At 45.1% G+C, this 14224-nt stretch overlaps 1 protein-coding gene across 10 annotated transcripts in view; it reads right to left on the minus strand.

Annotated features, from left to right (window-relative positions):
• The window catches only part of ATXN2 (ataxin 2), a 49699-nt gene extending 37894 nt beyond the window's left edge, over window positions 1-11805 (minus strand). For all 10 annotated transcript variants that reach the window (XM_065739248.1, XM_065739254.1, XM_065739247.1 and 7 more), the window contains exons 1-5: window positions 11480-11805; window positions 5114-5150; window positions 3698-3757; window positions 2942-3013; window positions 2555-2705 (exon numbers count right to left, since the gene is read on the minus strand). In XM_065739248.1, coding sequence (XP_065595320.1) covers window positions 2555-2705; window positions 2942-3013; window positions 3698-3757; window positions 5114-5150; window positions 11480-11631 — 472 coding nt within the window. In that variant the 5' untranslated portion in view covers window positions 11632-11805. The remainder of the gene's footprint in view (window positions 1-2554; window positions 2706-2941; window positions 3014-3697; window positions 3758-5113; window positions 5151-11479) is intronic.
• Window positions 11806-14224: the final 2419 nt, after the last annotated feature.

The following is a 14224-nucleotide window of genomic DNA, read 5'->3' on the forward strand; positions in this document are numbered from 1 at the left end:
TCCAACACTTTCTCTGGAAGAATGCCCCTTTTAGTGCTAATTCAAGGAAAAGCTTAAATAGCCAATTCTCTCTTGCCTTTTTTTCATTGGATTTGTATTACTTTTCTCAGCGTGTAGCGTCTGTGCCAAAAAAACAATAAAAACATTGTAGAAGCCTATTACTTTAACAGTAGTTATGATCTTCAATTTTCTTGTCTTTAAAGAGGAGCCAAGAAGACAACTCAAGCCTTACTCAAATTTGAATCATATGCAAACCAGCAAAGCTGCCTGATCAGTGTTCAGGACTACAGGAAACGCTGTAAAAGCTTATTCTATAGAAATGCACCCTTCTATTTCAGTTGTACAGGCCTGATAATCTAACCAGCGGATCAGCTGGCATGGCAGAAAGCCCTGACTCCACAGAGTGACCCTCAGATGATCCTTTTTGATTCCTTCAGAAGCCTAACAGGAATCTACTTGAGCACAAAGGTCTACACAGACTGACAAAGTTGCAAGTAAGGACTCAGGTAGCAGGGATAGATTTATTTCTTGAAGCATGTGCTGTCAGAAAGTTCTTATCTACACAGTCCTACTATTTATTTTTTTCCCCTCAATGCTTCCAATCTCCATAGTCTAGGTAGGCACCACGCTCTCTCCACTGATCCAACTTAAGGTTCAATGTCATGCTTGGCACAGACAAATTTAAGGCTGTTGCTTCCAAACAGAGTGGTTTCAGCCACCTCAAGCTTACACTGCCAATACCTTCCCTGTACTCACACTACTGATGCTGCTGCAGAATTATCAGCTCGCTGCTCCAAAGCTGCACAAGTAAGATAGCAATGAAAGGTGCTTGGCAGACTACTTTGGATGGTTCTTTCAGTGATAACTGTATTTTCCACTTCTTCTGAAAGAAGGATCCATCCCACTCTCTTTCTTTCTACCTGCTACTCTTCACTACCCCTCTTTCCAGTCAGCTTTTCTATTTCTGACTTGGACACAAAGCCAGAGACAACGAAGCAAACATTTCTGCTATTCAAGTCTGAAGTTAACTCAGAAGATCAATACTCAGCATCCAAGAAGCACCACTTGGCCAAAGTCCCCCTCAGCTCAGCAGAGAAGGAAATGCCAGAATAAAAACTCACACAACTCCAGAGACAGTATCTTCTGCAGCAAGTAAGTTTACTTCAAGGCCTCCTCAGAAGTCTTGCATTTGTTTAAGCAGACAGGGGAGAAACTATACACATACACACACCCCCAATAAACTCTACTCTAGTAAGCCTCTCCTGTGGCAACTGTGTGACTGTGGAGTGCCCTTGTCTGACTGCGTTTTTAAGAAGTGACAGCAAGCACTATTTCCAACCAAGTATCTCCAAACAGTATGCTATCTTGTCTGAAACAGCCAAAAGACATGGATGATTAGGCAGTTTTAAAATGCTTCACTGTGGGTCTGCAGAAGCCAAGAGTCTTTATTTTATACGAAGTGCAACGCCATCAAGTGGAGCTGAGCACCAGATGGTAACAACTCCCAATGCAAACGCAGCAGGGAGCACAATCCCCTCACCTACAAGTTCAAATTCAGTTTTTACTGTGGATCACACAGACTTATCTCACCCCATCGTGAAAACTTGGGCTTCTTTATGCCCACAGTTCCTCCTGCATGCACGTTCATAGACACTTACTCTTTTCAGTCTTCGTTAACTTCCTGAGAAGCAGAAAGCCTTTCACTGCTCTAGTGTGCAGGTGTGATCAGAGACTGACTTGTGTTTGTGCTTTCAAGTGTGGTTTTACGATAATACATTGTTGAGGCAAAATGGAAAGCAGATTAATTTACCCACTGCGAGTTATCAAGTTTTGCAGCCTTCCACTTTATCTCACTCTGTCTGTACAGTTTTATTTCAGTTCTCCTCTCCAGCTACTTAAAAGATTTAGATGCAAAGACATTCCACCCTATAATGCAAGCCAAGTGACTGTTCAACCTAAAGCGGTCATTTTCTTCTAGAAAACTTCCATTCAGTAATTATTCCTAGAAGTAGTATATTTTTCATTCCATCTGTTCACTAAAGAAGAAATCTAGAAAGATAGGGTAATGGAGAATCCAGTTTGCATTTATGTTAAAGTGATGTTCATAGCAGATCCATTATAGAACAGCTTTGGTGCAATTCAAAATCAAAATCGCATCCAGAACCTGGAACTTATCTGCATTTCAATGCTACTGATGCTCTGATATTATGCATCTTCTTCGAGGAAAAGCAAATTCCTTGAAACAAGCATCTTATCCTTCAGCCTCAAATCAGGCAAGAACATACATACGTAGAAACATGGTGAAAAGAGTGAAAATCTCTCTAAATTCCCACAAATCCATACACCTTGAAGTCACTGCTACCTGGGGAATAAAGCACGTGTGTAACAATGAACTCTTGGCTCCCAGTGACAACTGCTGACCATTGAACATCTACAAACACACAACTTCCTTCCTTGGCACAGTGAGATACAAAACGCATTAAAAAAAACTTTTGAAATCTTGACTTATGATCTTAAGATATAGATAACTTTAAGAATCTTAAAAAATGTATACCTCTTCTTGCGTAATTGGTATCCATATCCTTAAAATGCACCATAACAAAATCTGAAGACTTGAATAAAATACTTTCTAGTATGTCTTCGCGTTTTGGCCCCAAACTGGATTCTGCAGTTTTCCGATGAGCAGCATCAAGCACTAAATCACACTATTAGAGATAAAAAGAATATCCTAATTGAATACACCATACACTACTGGGTAACGCACACACTTGGAGAAAGCACACATTTACAGAAGTTTGCAAAAACGAATCTGTGTGTGTAAACCTGGACACAGATGGGTCAAAACAAGTGGTAACAAATATTCCAATTTAAGGAAGCATTGATTATACAGTATTAGTACCTTTCAAAAGAGGGAAGAGTCAAAAAGAAAAAATAAAATTACCTTAGGACTGTAGGTTTTAAAAACTCCTTCATATATACCACCATTTTTCACCTGTACTTCACATTTGGATCCCTAGAATGCAAGAAAAATGCAAGTGTAGCACTCTGTCAGCCTGACAACTGACACGAGTGATTTTCTCAAAAATATATATTTACAGAAGCACAATGTGTAAAAACAGAGCTTAGTTTTTAGTCACATCTACTTTGTCAGTATTCTCCCATTTACAAATACGTCTCTGTGCGCCACAGGTACAAACACTTGGGTATGTCCCAGACTTTATTACAGATATTCACAGAGGTATTTTTGGTACACACAAGACTTCTGATTAGCAATGCATGCATACAGGTCTTCCTGCAAGAACAAATCTGTGCATATGCATGGGTACAAGTAAGGTTGCAGACAGACAAGACAGTCTGTGTCACCAAATTTTGTCATGTTCTCTTAACAGTCTGAGGGGAGAAGAGCTTCTGCTCCCTGTATATAAATTCATTACTTATTCATAATCTCTCTGGAGACAGCAAATTCAAAACACAACCAGTGAGCGTAAGAAATTTGCCATCCCAAATATAATTTGCAGTCTTCCACGCCAAAAAGACACAATAGCTATTACTATGACTGTTTAAATTTCAATCTTGGAACAAGATGCCCACTGTTGAACTTTAATACTCACTCCATTATACAACAATTAGTGTAACGTTTAACAATTCTCTGTCACTATAGAAACTGTTTACACTCCTTGCAAATATGAAGACTTACAACAACTGATGTAAGTATGTGAACCATTCTCATGTTTGCATAGATGCCATCGAAAGAAATCTGAAAAATAAAAATGAAGTTGTCATTCTTATGGGGAACACTCAAAATTCAGAAAGGCAATGCTACAGAAACAGAGTCAGCTCTCTGCAGTACATGCTAGCTGGTAGAAACACACCGGTCAAAAAACCTCACTTGGTCAGTAGACACTGAATTTATGTGAGAGCAGATTTCCAGAGGACTCTCACCCTTTCTCTGATCCGAGCACCCTTAAAATCATGGGAAAATTTGCAGAGTGCCTCAACCCAATGGCAGTCTCCTTAACAGTTGGGTAAAACTCATATACCGAGTCTCACAACTGAGAAGCCTGCTAGCAGCCCTCTCTGGGAACAGGGACAAGGTACCCCAACCACTGAAGAAGGAAAAATGTTCTCTGAAGTACATCTTTGCAGCAAACAGACCTGACAACATGCACTAACAAGAGATAAAGTCATCAAGTTGTGAACTGCTGAGGAGCTACAAAGCCTACTATAAAACTAGTCTAAAACAATTCACTACCAACATACTTAAGGATGTTCCATACTGGGTGTTGAGCAACGGAGCATGGGAAGTCTAATGCCTCTAGGACATTTAGTACTTGCCCATCACCTTTTTCACTGCTCTCCCTCAAAGCCTCTTTATTTTTACTGAAGAAACTCATTTTCTTCAATATACACTTATAGAGGTAAACTGTAGTCCTTTCAGTCCTTCCCACTCCTGCCCCATTCCCCAGAATTAGTCATCCTTGAGAAACAGGCCACTAACAAATTAGCAAATATTTGATTAGCACAGTTCAAAGATCCATTTTTTAAGATCAAGATCCAGATCTTTACCTTCAATAAAATTATTGTGCAAATCAAGCCATATATGAAGTGCAACAGTGTATTAGCCTTGACAACTAAAGCTACAGGCACAGGTAACAGAGGATTAGCTACAATAACATGACATTAGATATTCTGTAGTAAAGCTAAGCAGGTTTGATACTTCTATTTAACAAAGCGTTGTCTCGCTATCTTCGGCCCTCTATTTAAAGAAGTCAGTATTGAGAGTTTTCAGAGGCAATGTTTTTGAATCTGTTCCCAAGTTAAATTTTATCCATGTATTTGCAACTATAATCGCAAGAAAGAGATTTTTATTGGCACGTTTCAAACGTGTAAGAGTTCCTTCTCTCCCCACTCTCTCAGGAGATTTAGATGAATGCAAGATTTGTATCTTCAAAAAAAAAAAAGCATATTTCAGTCTAAAATACTCATCCAGATATCAAAAGAAAAAAAAAAGAGAGAATATTCCACAATGTATAATTTTCACATTGCTAAGAAAGCTCACCAGACAAGCTGTTTCCCTGTATCTAAAAAGGAGGCAACAAGGAAAAATACTCACTGTGGGCTGAGGCGGTCCCTTGCCACTGCTGCGACCTCTGAAACAAAATTATAGATAAGATACAGTTAAAATAATGTTGAAAAGGATCAACTTCTTAACAAGTAAGAATTCAAAAATCCAACTTAATTTTTGTGCCCAGAATGAGAGCAAAGAAAACTAGCACTTCCCCGGAGCCAAACTTGGCAGTTACAATGCCTATAGCATTTATCCTTCAAATTACTGACCTACAAGCAAGACCAGTAAATGGGTAAAAAGGTTACCTACAATAAATGACAAAACAAAAAAAAAAAAACGCCATGTCATTCAGAAATCCAAAAATATTCTCTCTCAAGCACAGTCCTGCAGCTAAAGGAAATTCCAAAACCTACTGGCATGCAGAACCAAAACTGCTTTGCTGCACTTCCAGGCTCAGTCCCTCGCAGCCACTTCTCCAGGCCTGGCCTCTCCACACTGCCACCATCTTTGTGATCGAGGGCCAACCAAGCAACTGCCCACAGGGCCCAGTTCTCAGTCCCTACATAGAGCTGATGAGCTTGTGCAACAACACCAGCCACACGCAGCCCCTCAAAACCAGTAACCACATGCAAACCAGTGAACATGTCAACCTCAATGCTCCAGAACGCTTTTAAATCAACTCACAGACTCTTAATGCTCTGCAATCTGAGATGTAACAGTCCGTGCCCTTCAACACAGCCCTGGCAGTGCCAACAACATCCCTGCAGCTGCAATAAAACCTCAGCCTGGCTGGTGTGCTTTGTGTCCTCATGTCCAAGCTCCTTCCATATAAGCAGCAGCACTAGTTTTGAGTAGTTTTTTGTAGTGATTGAGGTTTGTATCACAATAGGAAGCCCTCATTTCCAATCTTCCTTGTGATGACTGAGATTTTGATCACAACGACGACTCACAATGAGAGTGAGGCAAAATGAAGTCTTCAATTTTACTTATGGATCAGTTTTTGAAACTGACTCACCTTACAGATGCACATTTAATTAGAGACCCGAAGAACCACGTTCATGTTTCAGAACAGTCAAACAATGCTGAAACCTGAATGTCAGATGCGTTCAATTGCTTCTGAAAACACTGCGCTGCAGTTGAACGCAGCTGTGCTCCAAACCATGGCCTTGTGAGCAGGATCATGAGCTGGCCAAGGAATCAAAGGATCTTCTCGTGAGCACAAATTTTGCAGAAATTAGAAAGTTCATCAGAGGAGCAGGAAAGTCCTTAGCAAGGAAAAAATGAAGATCCACTGGCCTATAACCTGAGCAGCTTAGAAAGCAAGCTCGTGAGCCTGATGCGCTGTCCTGTACAGCACCATTCCCGTTAACGATATCTGCTGATTGGTAATAAAGGCAGATTTCAGACATCAAATTTGCATTTTCAGGATACCTGAAGAGTTCTAACCTCACACACACACATACAAAATCCAAACCAAACAGCCCTTATTTAATTACCTATAACCCTTGTCTTTCCAGAAGACAGAGTCACAATTTTCGGCTCATCCTGGACACAAGCAAGTCTTACCATTGGGTAAGCCTGCCATTTGTCAAATGGCCGCCTGCAGAGCGGTGCTGGAGCCTGCAGCAGAGTTTTAGCAACATTTTCAGATGAACCACTCTCTCCTTTTGAGATGTCATTCCACCAGATGCAAAACACCCCAAAAAAAGGGTCCAATCCAGCTTTGATTCCTCCTTTTACCATAATCCAATGTTGCAACAAAACTGCCTTGGAGAGCACAAGGAAGAAGTCCAAACAATCCCATCAGTTCCCTCCACTGGTCTGAAGGATCCATAAGATACTCCTTTCCTGCACCAGTTACAGAAATGGACAGAAGTGAGAGCGCGGTGCCTTTGCTGCACTCCCACTGCCACCCACCTTAGAATTAAACTAACTGGGTTCCTGGACTGGTCAGCAAGTTCAGAGCGTTCTGCTTAAGCATTCAACCTGAAACATCCTGGATTTTCCACCTCTTACATTTCCTCAATTACCATTCCCATCACACACCTCCAAGAAGCCATCTGACCGTGCACATCCACACTCATAAAAAGGCTGCAGCTTCTGCATGAGAGAAAGGACAAATACAGAGCTTCCAGCCCTGCTCCATCCAGGCACACCTCTTTACAGACCTGACCTCCTCTTCCAGCAACAACTGTTCAACACAGACTCCTCAAGTAAGATATTTATCACCATTTTAAGCAAATCAGCCAACATCCAATCCAAACCACATGCACATTCTGCTAAAACCAAGACCATCAATTTGAGGGCATATCCCAACAAGTTCAGACCCTCCTTTGACACAACTTTGCTGGACTATGTGAAAAATAAGATAGGACCTTTACAAAAGCAGAAGGCAGGCGGCCTCTGTCAGAAGCAGTTCATTACAATGCAAAACAGGAGAGCAGAGATGGACTGGGAGAAATCAGAAGGGTCACTAGCAATCCTGCACTGCAACCTACAACCACATCTTGATTACAGTAAGTAAGGTGAATTAAATATATATTTTGTATTGCATAAATGTGGATGAACATAAGCCTTGGAGAAGGCAGAGCAACCTGGCATATCAAACTTGCAACCCCATTCCAATGCTGCAGGGTAGGAAAGTCACAGAGTCAGAAACTGCTGCACCAGACAAAGTAACTCGACCAAGTAATTAATCTCAGTAGCCAACTCACTGCAGGTTAGTGCTTGTGCTTTAAGAGTAAAACTCAACATCAGAGCTTCATCCCAAATCCCAGAATCAACTTGCCATTTTTTCTATTTTTCTGAACATTTGCTATCCTATTCCTCAACGCCCTGCACCTCCACTCCATGTTTACATGCCATGTGGAGCGTTCATGTAAGCAAAACAAGGTCAAGCATTTGTGTTTTTACAGTCAAGTGAAAACTACTACAAGCTTCCCTGCAAGTATCTCCAGGATGTGAAGGTCTTTCTAGCAGCATCTTCGCTCTGAGACCCAAGAAACAGATGCAACCGTGTTGCAATTAATGTCTGCAGCAGAAGTGCAACTACAAAGCTCACTGAACTTCATAGAGCGAATGGATGTTTCTGGAGCACTGTCTGCATCACCACAGCTTTGAAAACAATTCAAGGATACTCTGAAGAACTTTCATTACAAGTGCTGAGAGCTGATAAAGCTTTCTTCTAAGGAAGAATTCAGAAGTACAAAGTTCAGACCTCAGTGAAGAACAGCAATTGGTGATATAGGAGTCAAATGGACCGAAGCTGTCAAATTAAGACCATGCAAGCAGTGCTGCTGCACTACTGCTCTCAGTAGTTTACTCCAAAGCTGACGTTAATCACATCAACTTTTGTCTTCTTACAATAGGACAAGTTCTGTAGCCCCCAAACAGGTAGGTACACCTGAGCCATGCACGCAGGCACGGCCCACTGATGGTCTTGGGCACTGAAGAACCTTCTTCAGGTACAATGCCATGAAATCAGCCACCACATGAAAACTTATTCAAAAGCAGGTATGGGGGATCACTCTGAAACATATTAGCTGCTCTAAGGAAAGAGACCTGCAGGTTACTCATTCATTTTGCTCAGCAGTTTGGCTCAGCTGCTCTAAACCCAACACAAAGACATCAGAATGAACTAGAAAACCTCTGACTGATGTGTGACCAAACCTCCAGAACAGTCCCTTGCATTATTGCAAAGAGCCTCAGCACTCAATATTCCCAATTACTTCTACTGAACAGAATGGACACCTCCCTTCTACCCTGTCCTTCAGCCCTTCGTGAGGTTAGTAACAAAGGCTGTCAAGGAAAATAAGAAGGCCAAAAGCATTAAGTCTCAAAAGCAAGCTACAAAACATGGGATTATTTCAGTTATAACTACTTAATGGATAAAGCAATTTCTAAAAGCAGCAACAGACTATTTCTTAAAGGGTAGGTCCATTTTGGCAAGAAAGTTCCCAAACAAAAAGGATCTTTTGCCACAATCATAACCAGAGATGTAATCTTCCAAAACCAGAGCCTGGGGAGGTCTGCCTTCAGCCAAAACTCCAATGGGAAAAAAAAATAAATAAATAAAAATAGTTGCAGTGTTTGAAGGAACACTGATACAGATGCATTTTCTAATAGGATTGCTAACCTTGTTAGGGTCGTATTGGGAAAAAAAAACAAAAACTGATCTAACACACCTAAAATTTACAATAGTGAACATTTTGAGGAACATGGCAGAGCAGGTTCACACGAGGTCTACGTTTCCTCCACTTGCAGCTTCACAACCTATAGGCATCCTCCTGCCCCCCACAACCCCACTTCCTACCTGTCCCATTCTACAAACAGCTAATACCAAATAAATGTAGAATTTCACTTTATAAAACATTCATTAACCCTTCTTGCTAATGAGGAAATCATCTTTTGTGATTTTCTTCCCCAGAGCAAAAAGGGAAGGAATAGCAATGGAAAGCAAACTCTGGGATGTACTCATCTTTCACACAAGATCTTACCTTTCCTATTACAAAATGTGTTACAAGTCTATTACTATTACGATGGATATCTTATTAAAATTTCATCTGAAGACCATGGAAATGCACAAAGTTGACCCCTTCCTCTTACTACCAGATGAGGAAGGACCAGGTGCTCACTCCATTAAGCGCTGCAGTAATAAACACAGAAATTGAGTCCATGACTGTTGACTATCAAATGACTTTCTACTCAAACATGAGTCTTCATGAAAAACTAAACCCTGAAACGTAACATTATTTCTATGTCATGAGAAAAATAAAACTAGACATGCTAGTGCTGCAGAGAAGTAAGTTGCTAGAACACACTAAGAAGAAAGCTTTGCAAAAAATAGGGGATTTCAACACACTTCCAACTGAAATGAAGATGCAGGCCAGCTAAAGGCAATGTGATTTTTTTTTTTTAATAGAAAAGCTGCTTTGCTTTTAATTCACCAGACAACATTTGCAATGTGAACCACCTTGAAATTTGTTGCCCAAACAAGATGTGACATCTCCTTAGGACTGCATTAGGAAAAGTTCTCAGAAGGGCTCCCATGGGGACCCATCAACCTGGGTGCTGCAATCTTAGCGAAGCATCACTCATAATTACATTGAAGAATTAAGTGAAAGAAAAAGAGAGATTGGGAACACACTGTCTGTTCGACAGCCCCGCCACAACTTCCCAACTTCTGAAATGGAACCTATCCAACGAAGCTGGTAGGAGAAACCCAACAGTTTGGTTTTAGAGCTTGACAAAGGAATCAAAGCTCACCGCTCTTCATCTCAGGAGCCTGATGCTCACAAAATAACACTGAACCTTCCCAAAATAAATAAATAAATAAATAAATCTTCCCAAAAGCTTCAGGTTTTGTTGTCCTTCACGTTAACCTCCACGGTGCCGCTGTCTGTCAGCGAGGCACAGCCAACATCATGGCCAACGCCGTGCCACGCGTGAGAGCCGTGAAATCACGGCACCGGGTGCTGGGCACTGCTGGCATTGGGGTTTCTTTGGGTTATTTGGGCTCTTTTTGTTGTCCCCCCCCCCCCCCCCAGCTCTCCTCCAGGTGGGTGACAACGTAATTCAGGGCCGCAGACTCTTTTAACGCCAAAAGCACAAAAGTGGGTAAAAATAAAAGGCGAGCGGAATACAACTCAAAATGAGAGTGCTCCGAGTGACCATGACCTTCAGATCCGCTCCCATCGCGCTCGGATGGCCGGGACCCGCAGAGAACGGGAGAGAAAAAAGAACGGACTAGACCCCAAAATGGTGATTTCTGTGCGAGGATCCCCGCACCCAAAGGCCGCGATCCGCCCGAGACGGCGCGGGGAGGGGTGATCTGTGGCTTAAATTAAAAAAAAAAAAAAAAAAAAAAAAAAAATAGCGCTATGGGGGGAGGAGAGAACGGTGATTTTTAAAAGAGGGGGGGATAAAAAAAATTACGGCCGGGGGGGGGGGGGGGGCTCTAAGGGGCGCTGTGCAGGGGCGGCGAGAGCGCCCCTGGGAGGGAGAGCGGGGAGCCCCGCGGCCGCCGCCTCAGCACCACAGCGTCTCCACAGCGCCGGGCGGGAGGGCCCGGCCGGGCCTCGGGGCTTCACCGCGCCGCCGCCGCCTCGGGGTACAAAATGGAGGCCCCGCCATGCCCTCCCCTCCCCTTTTCTCCCTCCTCCTCCTCCTTCTCCCCTCCCTCCCTGAAGGGCAACCCGCGGCCTCGCCCCGGCGGCACTGCGGAACCCCCTCGGCGCGCGCGGGGCCTTGCGCCCGCGCCCCGCCCGCCGCCATGCCGGCTGCCCCCCCCTCCCCACTGCCCGCACCGCCCCGCTCCCAACCACCGCCCATGGGGGGGAGGGGGCAGGATGGGGGAATGGGGGGTGGCGGCGGACACGAGCGGGGGGAGGGGGGCGATCCCGGGGAACCCACCTGCCCATGTTCTGCCTCCCGCCACCCGATGCTGATGGGAGGCCGCCGCCTCCTCCGCCTCCTCCTCCTCCTCCTCCACTTCCACCGCCGCCGGGGGGTTTGCGGTTGTTGCCGGCGGGCTGCGAGGCGGCCGCCGTTTGCTTGAGGGACATGGCTGAGGGCCGGGGCCTGCGCTGCGGGAGCGCCGAGCGGGAGCGCTGCTCTCTGTGTCTCTGTGTCTGTATCTCTCTGTGTCTGTCTCCGTCTCTCCGCTCTCGGCCGCGGTTGCTCCCAAACAGTGCGGGGCGGAGGGAGCGGAGCGCGGCGCGGAGGGATCCGCGCACAGAGAAGAGAAGGGGGGGGAGGGGGGGGGAGAGGAGGGCGGGGGGAGAGCGGAGCTCCGGAGAGGGGAGAGGGGGGAGAGGGGAGAGAGGGGAGAGAGGGGAGGGGCCAGGAAGGCGCCGAGCGTGGGGGGGAGCAGAGCGGAGCGGGCGGGGGACGGCGCGGGGAGAGCGGGGCGAAGTGCGGACTCTTTACCGGAAGTCGGAAGGAGCGCGGCGGTGCTGCGGCGGGTGAAGGGGCGGGGGAGCGGCGGACACGTGAGGCGGCGGCGGACGGCGCCGGGCCCTGCGCTGTGCGGGGCCGCTCCCGCCCCGATCCGCTCCCAGCGCCGCCTGCGGGAGGGCCCTGCTGAGGGGAACGGCTCCGCCCGCGATGCGGCCTCAACTGGAGGAGGAGGAGGATGGGGAGGATGAGGGGGGAGCGGGGCCTCGCGCAGCGAGTGTGTGCAAAAGCCCCACGTGCAGGAATTAAACCGCGGAGAGCAGAAATGCGGACGTTACGATGGAGAAACGTGAATGTGAAACGTGAAAATAAGCACTCGGAGCGCAGCAGGCGCCCGGTTGGGGCATCCTCTGCTCGAGAGGTGCTTTCACCGCCAAGCACCGATGTGTCACTGTTAAAAGCCCGTGTGCACGCAGGATTAGTGAGAGCAGCTGTCACTTGAAAACCGAGAGCAAAATTGATTTATAGCCATGGTTACTCAAAATGCTCAGACTTTAATCAATTCATAGAGATGCTCTGGAAGTCCCACAGGATTCAGATGCAGTGAGGAGCGATCCTGCTGGGCGAGCAGCGCTCGTACACCTTGCTTGCACAAGCAACAGTTCTCCTGTGTGGCTAAAAGCTGCGGGTGGCAGCACGGTGGTGAAAAGATAACACTATTTAACAGCCTTCTCAAATTAGCATCATCTCTGTGCTTCTGACTGTTAAACTCCTTGTTTTGCTTCACCTTTCAGGCCCCAGATAACCCTGTGGTTAACACCTTACGTGTGAGGTGAGAGATACCAGCACAAAGCATTACTCCATTGAAACTGTGTCCAAAACTGAGCTGGCAGCTTTAAGGAACTTGGTGAATTTGTAAAACGTTTTGCCATTACCCAGCCACCGGACTGGGAGACGACACTGAGTTCTGCAGGAGACAGCATTGTGTGCAGAGGTGGGGATGGCCGGCGCTGCTTCTACAACCACTCACCTTGAAAGCAGATATCTGCTTCACTGCATGCAACAGGATCACTAATGCTACCTAAAAAAAGTGAAGAAAAAACTTTCAGAAATATACATATATAATATACATAATATACATGATGCATGTTATTTTTCATTATCACATTAAATTATATGTATGTGTGGAATCCAGTAGCAAAACTGCGTTTCACCAAGCTACTTCTGTGCTGTTAGGTTGATCCCAGTGGAGCTCAGAGGGCCTCACATCACCACCACAGCAGCAGAGGTGCAGCAGCTGGGAACATGAAGGTCCTGGACGCACCTTGAAATGACTCCGGGTGTGCTGCAGGTAGAGCTCTGCATTCTGCACTGTGTTTCATCTGTTTTTTTTCACTCAATAAAACAAATTTCCCAGAAAGCACAAGGAGGTCTGATAGTAGGCGTGAGCAAATCCAGGTCCCTTAAGGTTGTTTGGGTTTTGTTTTGGTTTGCTTTGTTTTTTAAAATAGAAAGGAAGTAATTACAATACTTTTTCAGCTAAGCACATTACAGTGTGCAGCAATTAGTCCCTGTGTGTGTGATGAAAGTTAAGAAGTGTTACAGAGCTGTGTGGCCGTGCTGCAGGGTCCTACAGGCACAGTATCCAAGGATGTCACAGGTATAAGCAAGTTCCATGGTCAGAGATAGTTTCTAAGACATGATATGAACACACTAACTTATATTTTGGGGTAACATCATGTCCTTTGAGAGTGACTGCATGAATAAGACTCTCGTGTTGGTATTTGTAGCAATGACTCAAGTGCAGTTGCAGTTTGACTTGTTCTCTCCTTCAATGTATTCTTTGTTTTGCTAAGCTCTGGCTTCCATTGTGCCCTCCCATTTTTGCTTGTCGAGCATCTTCACTCAGAAGCAAGCACAGCAGTGACCAGGTTGAAGGGGCTCCGTTTTACCCACCAAGAGCAGTGCCAGGTGCTGAACCCTTCGGTGCCATGCCAGTGCTGGTGCCACTGCAGCTTTCTGCTGAGAGCTGCCCCGCCTGCAGTGCACCAGGCTCACGCTGCTGTCACAGCACACTGCGCCCTTTCCTGTGGTGCTGGCTTCTCCCTGCACGCAGCCCTTTGATAGCAGCAATTCCCACCACTCCATTTTTATTATTTTATGATTTGTCTCTATCGATTTTTTCCCTTTTTTTTTCCTCTGAAGCAGTGTGTTTGCTGTAGAAAAAAATCAAGATTCAGAATTACACGCTCCACAGCCAAG

Source organism: Cyrtonyx montezumae, unplaced genomic scaffold (assembly GCF_038088225.1).
Source record: "Cyrtonyx montezumae isolate F1298 unplaced genomic scaffold, pur_monq_1.0 scaffold_23, whole genome shotgun sequence".
Lineage (NCBI taxonomy): Eukaryota > Metazoa > Chordata > Aves > Galliformes > Odontophoridae > Cyrtonyx > Cyrtonyx montezumae.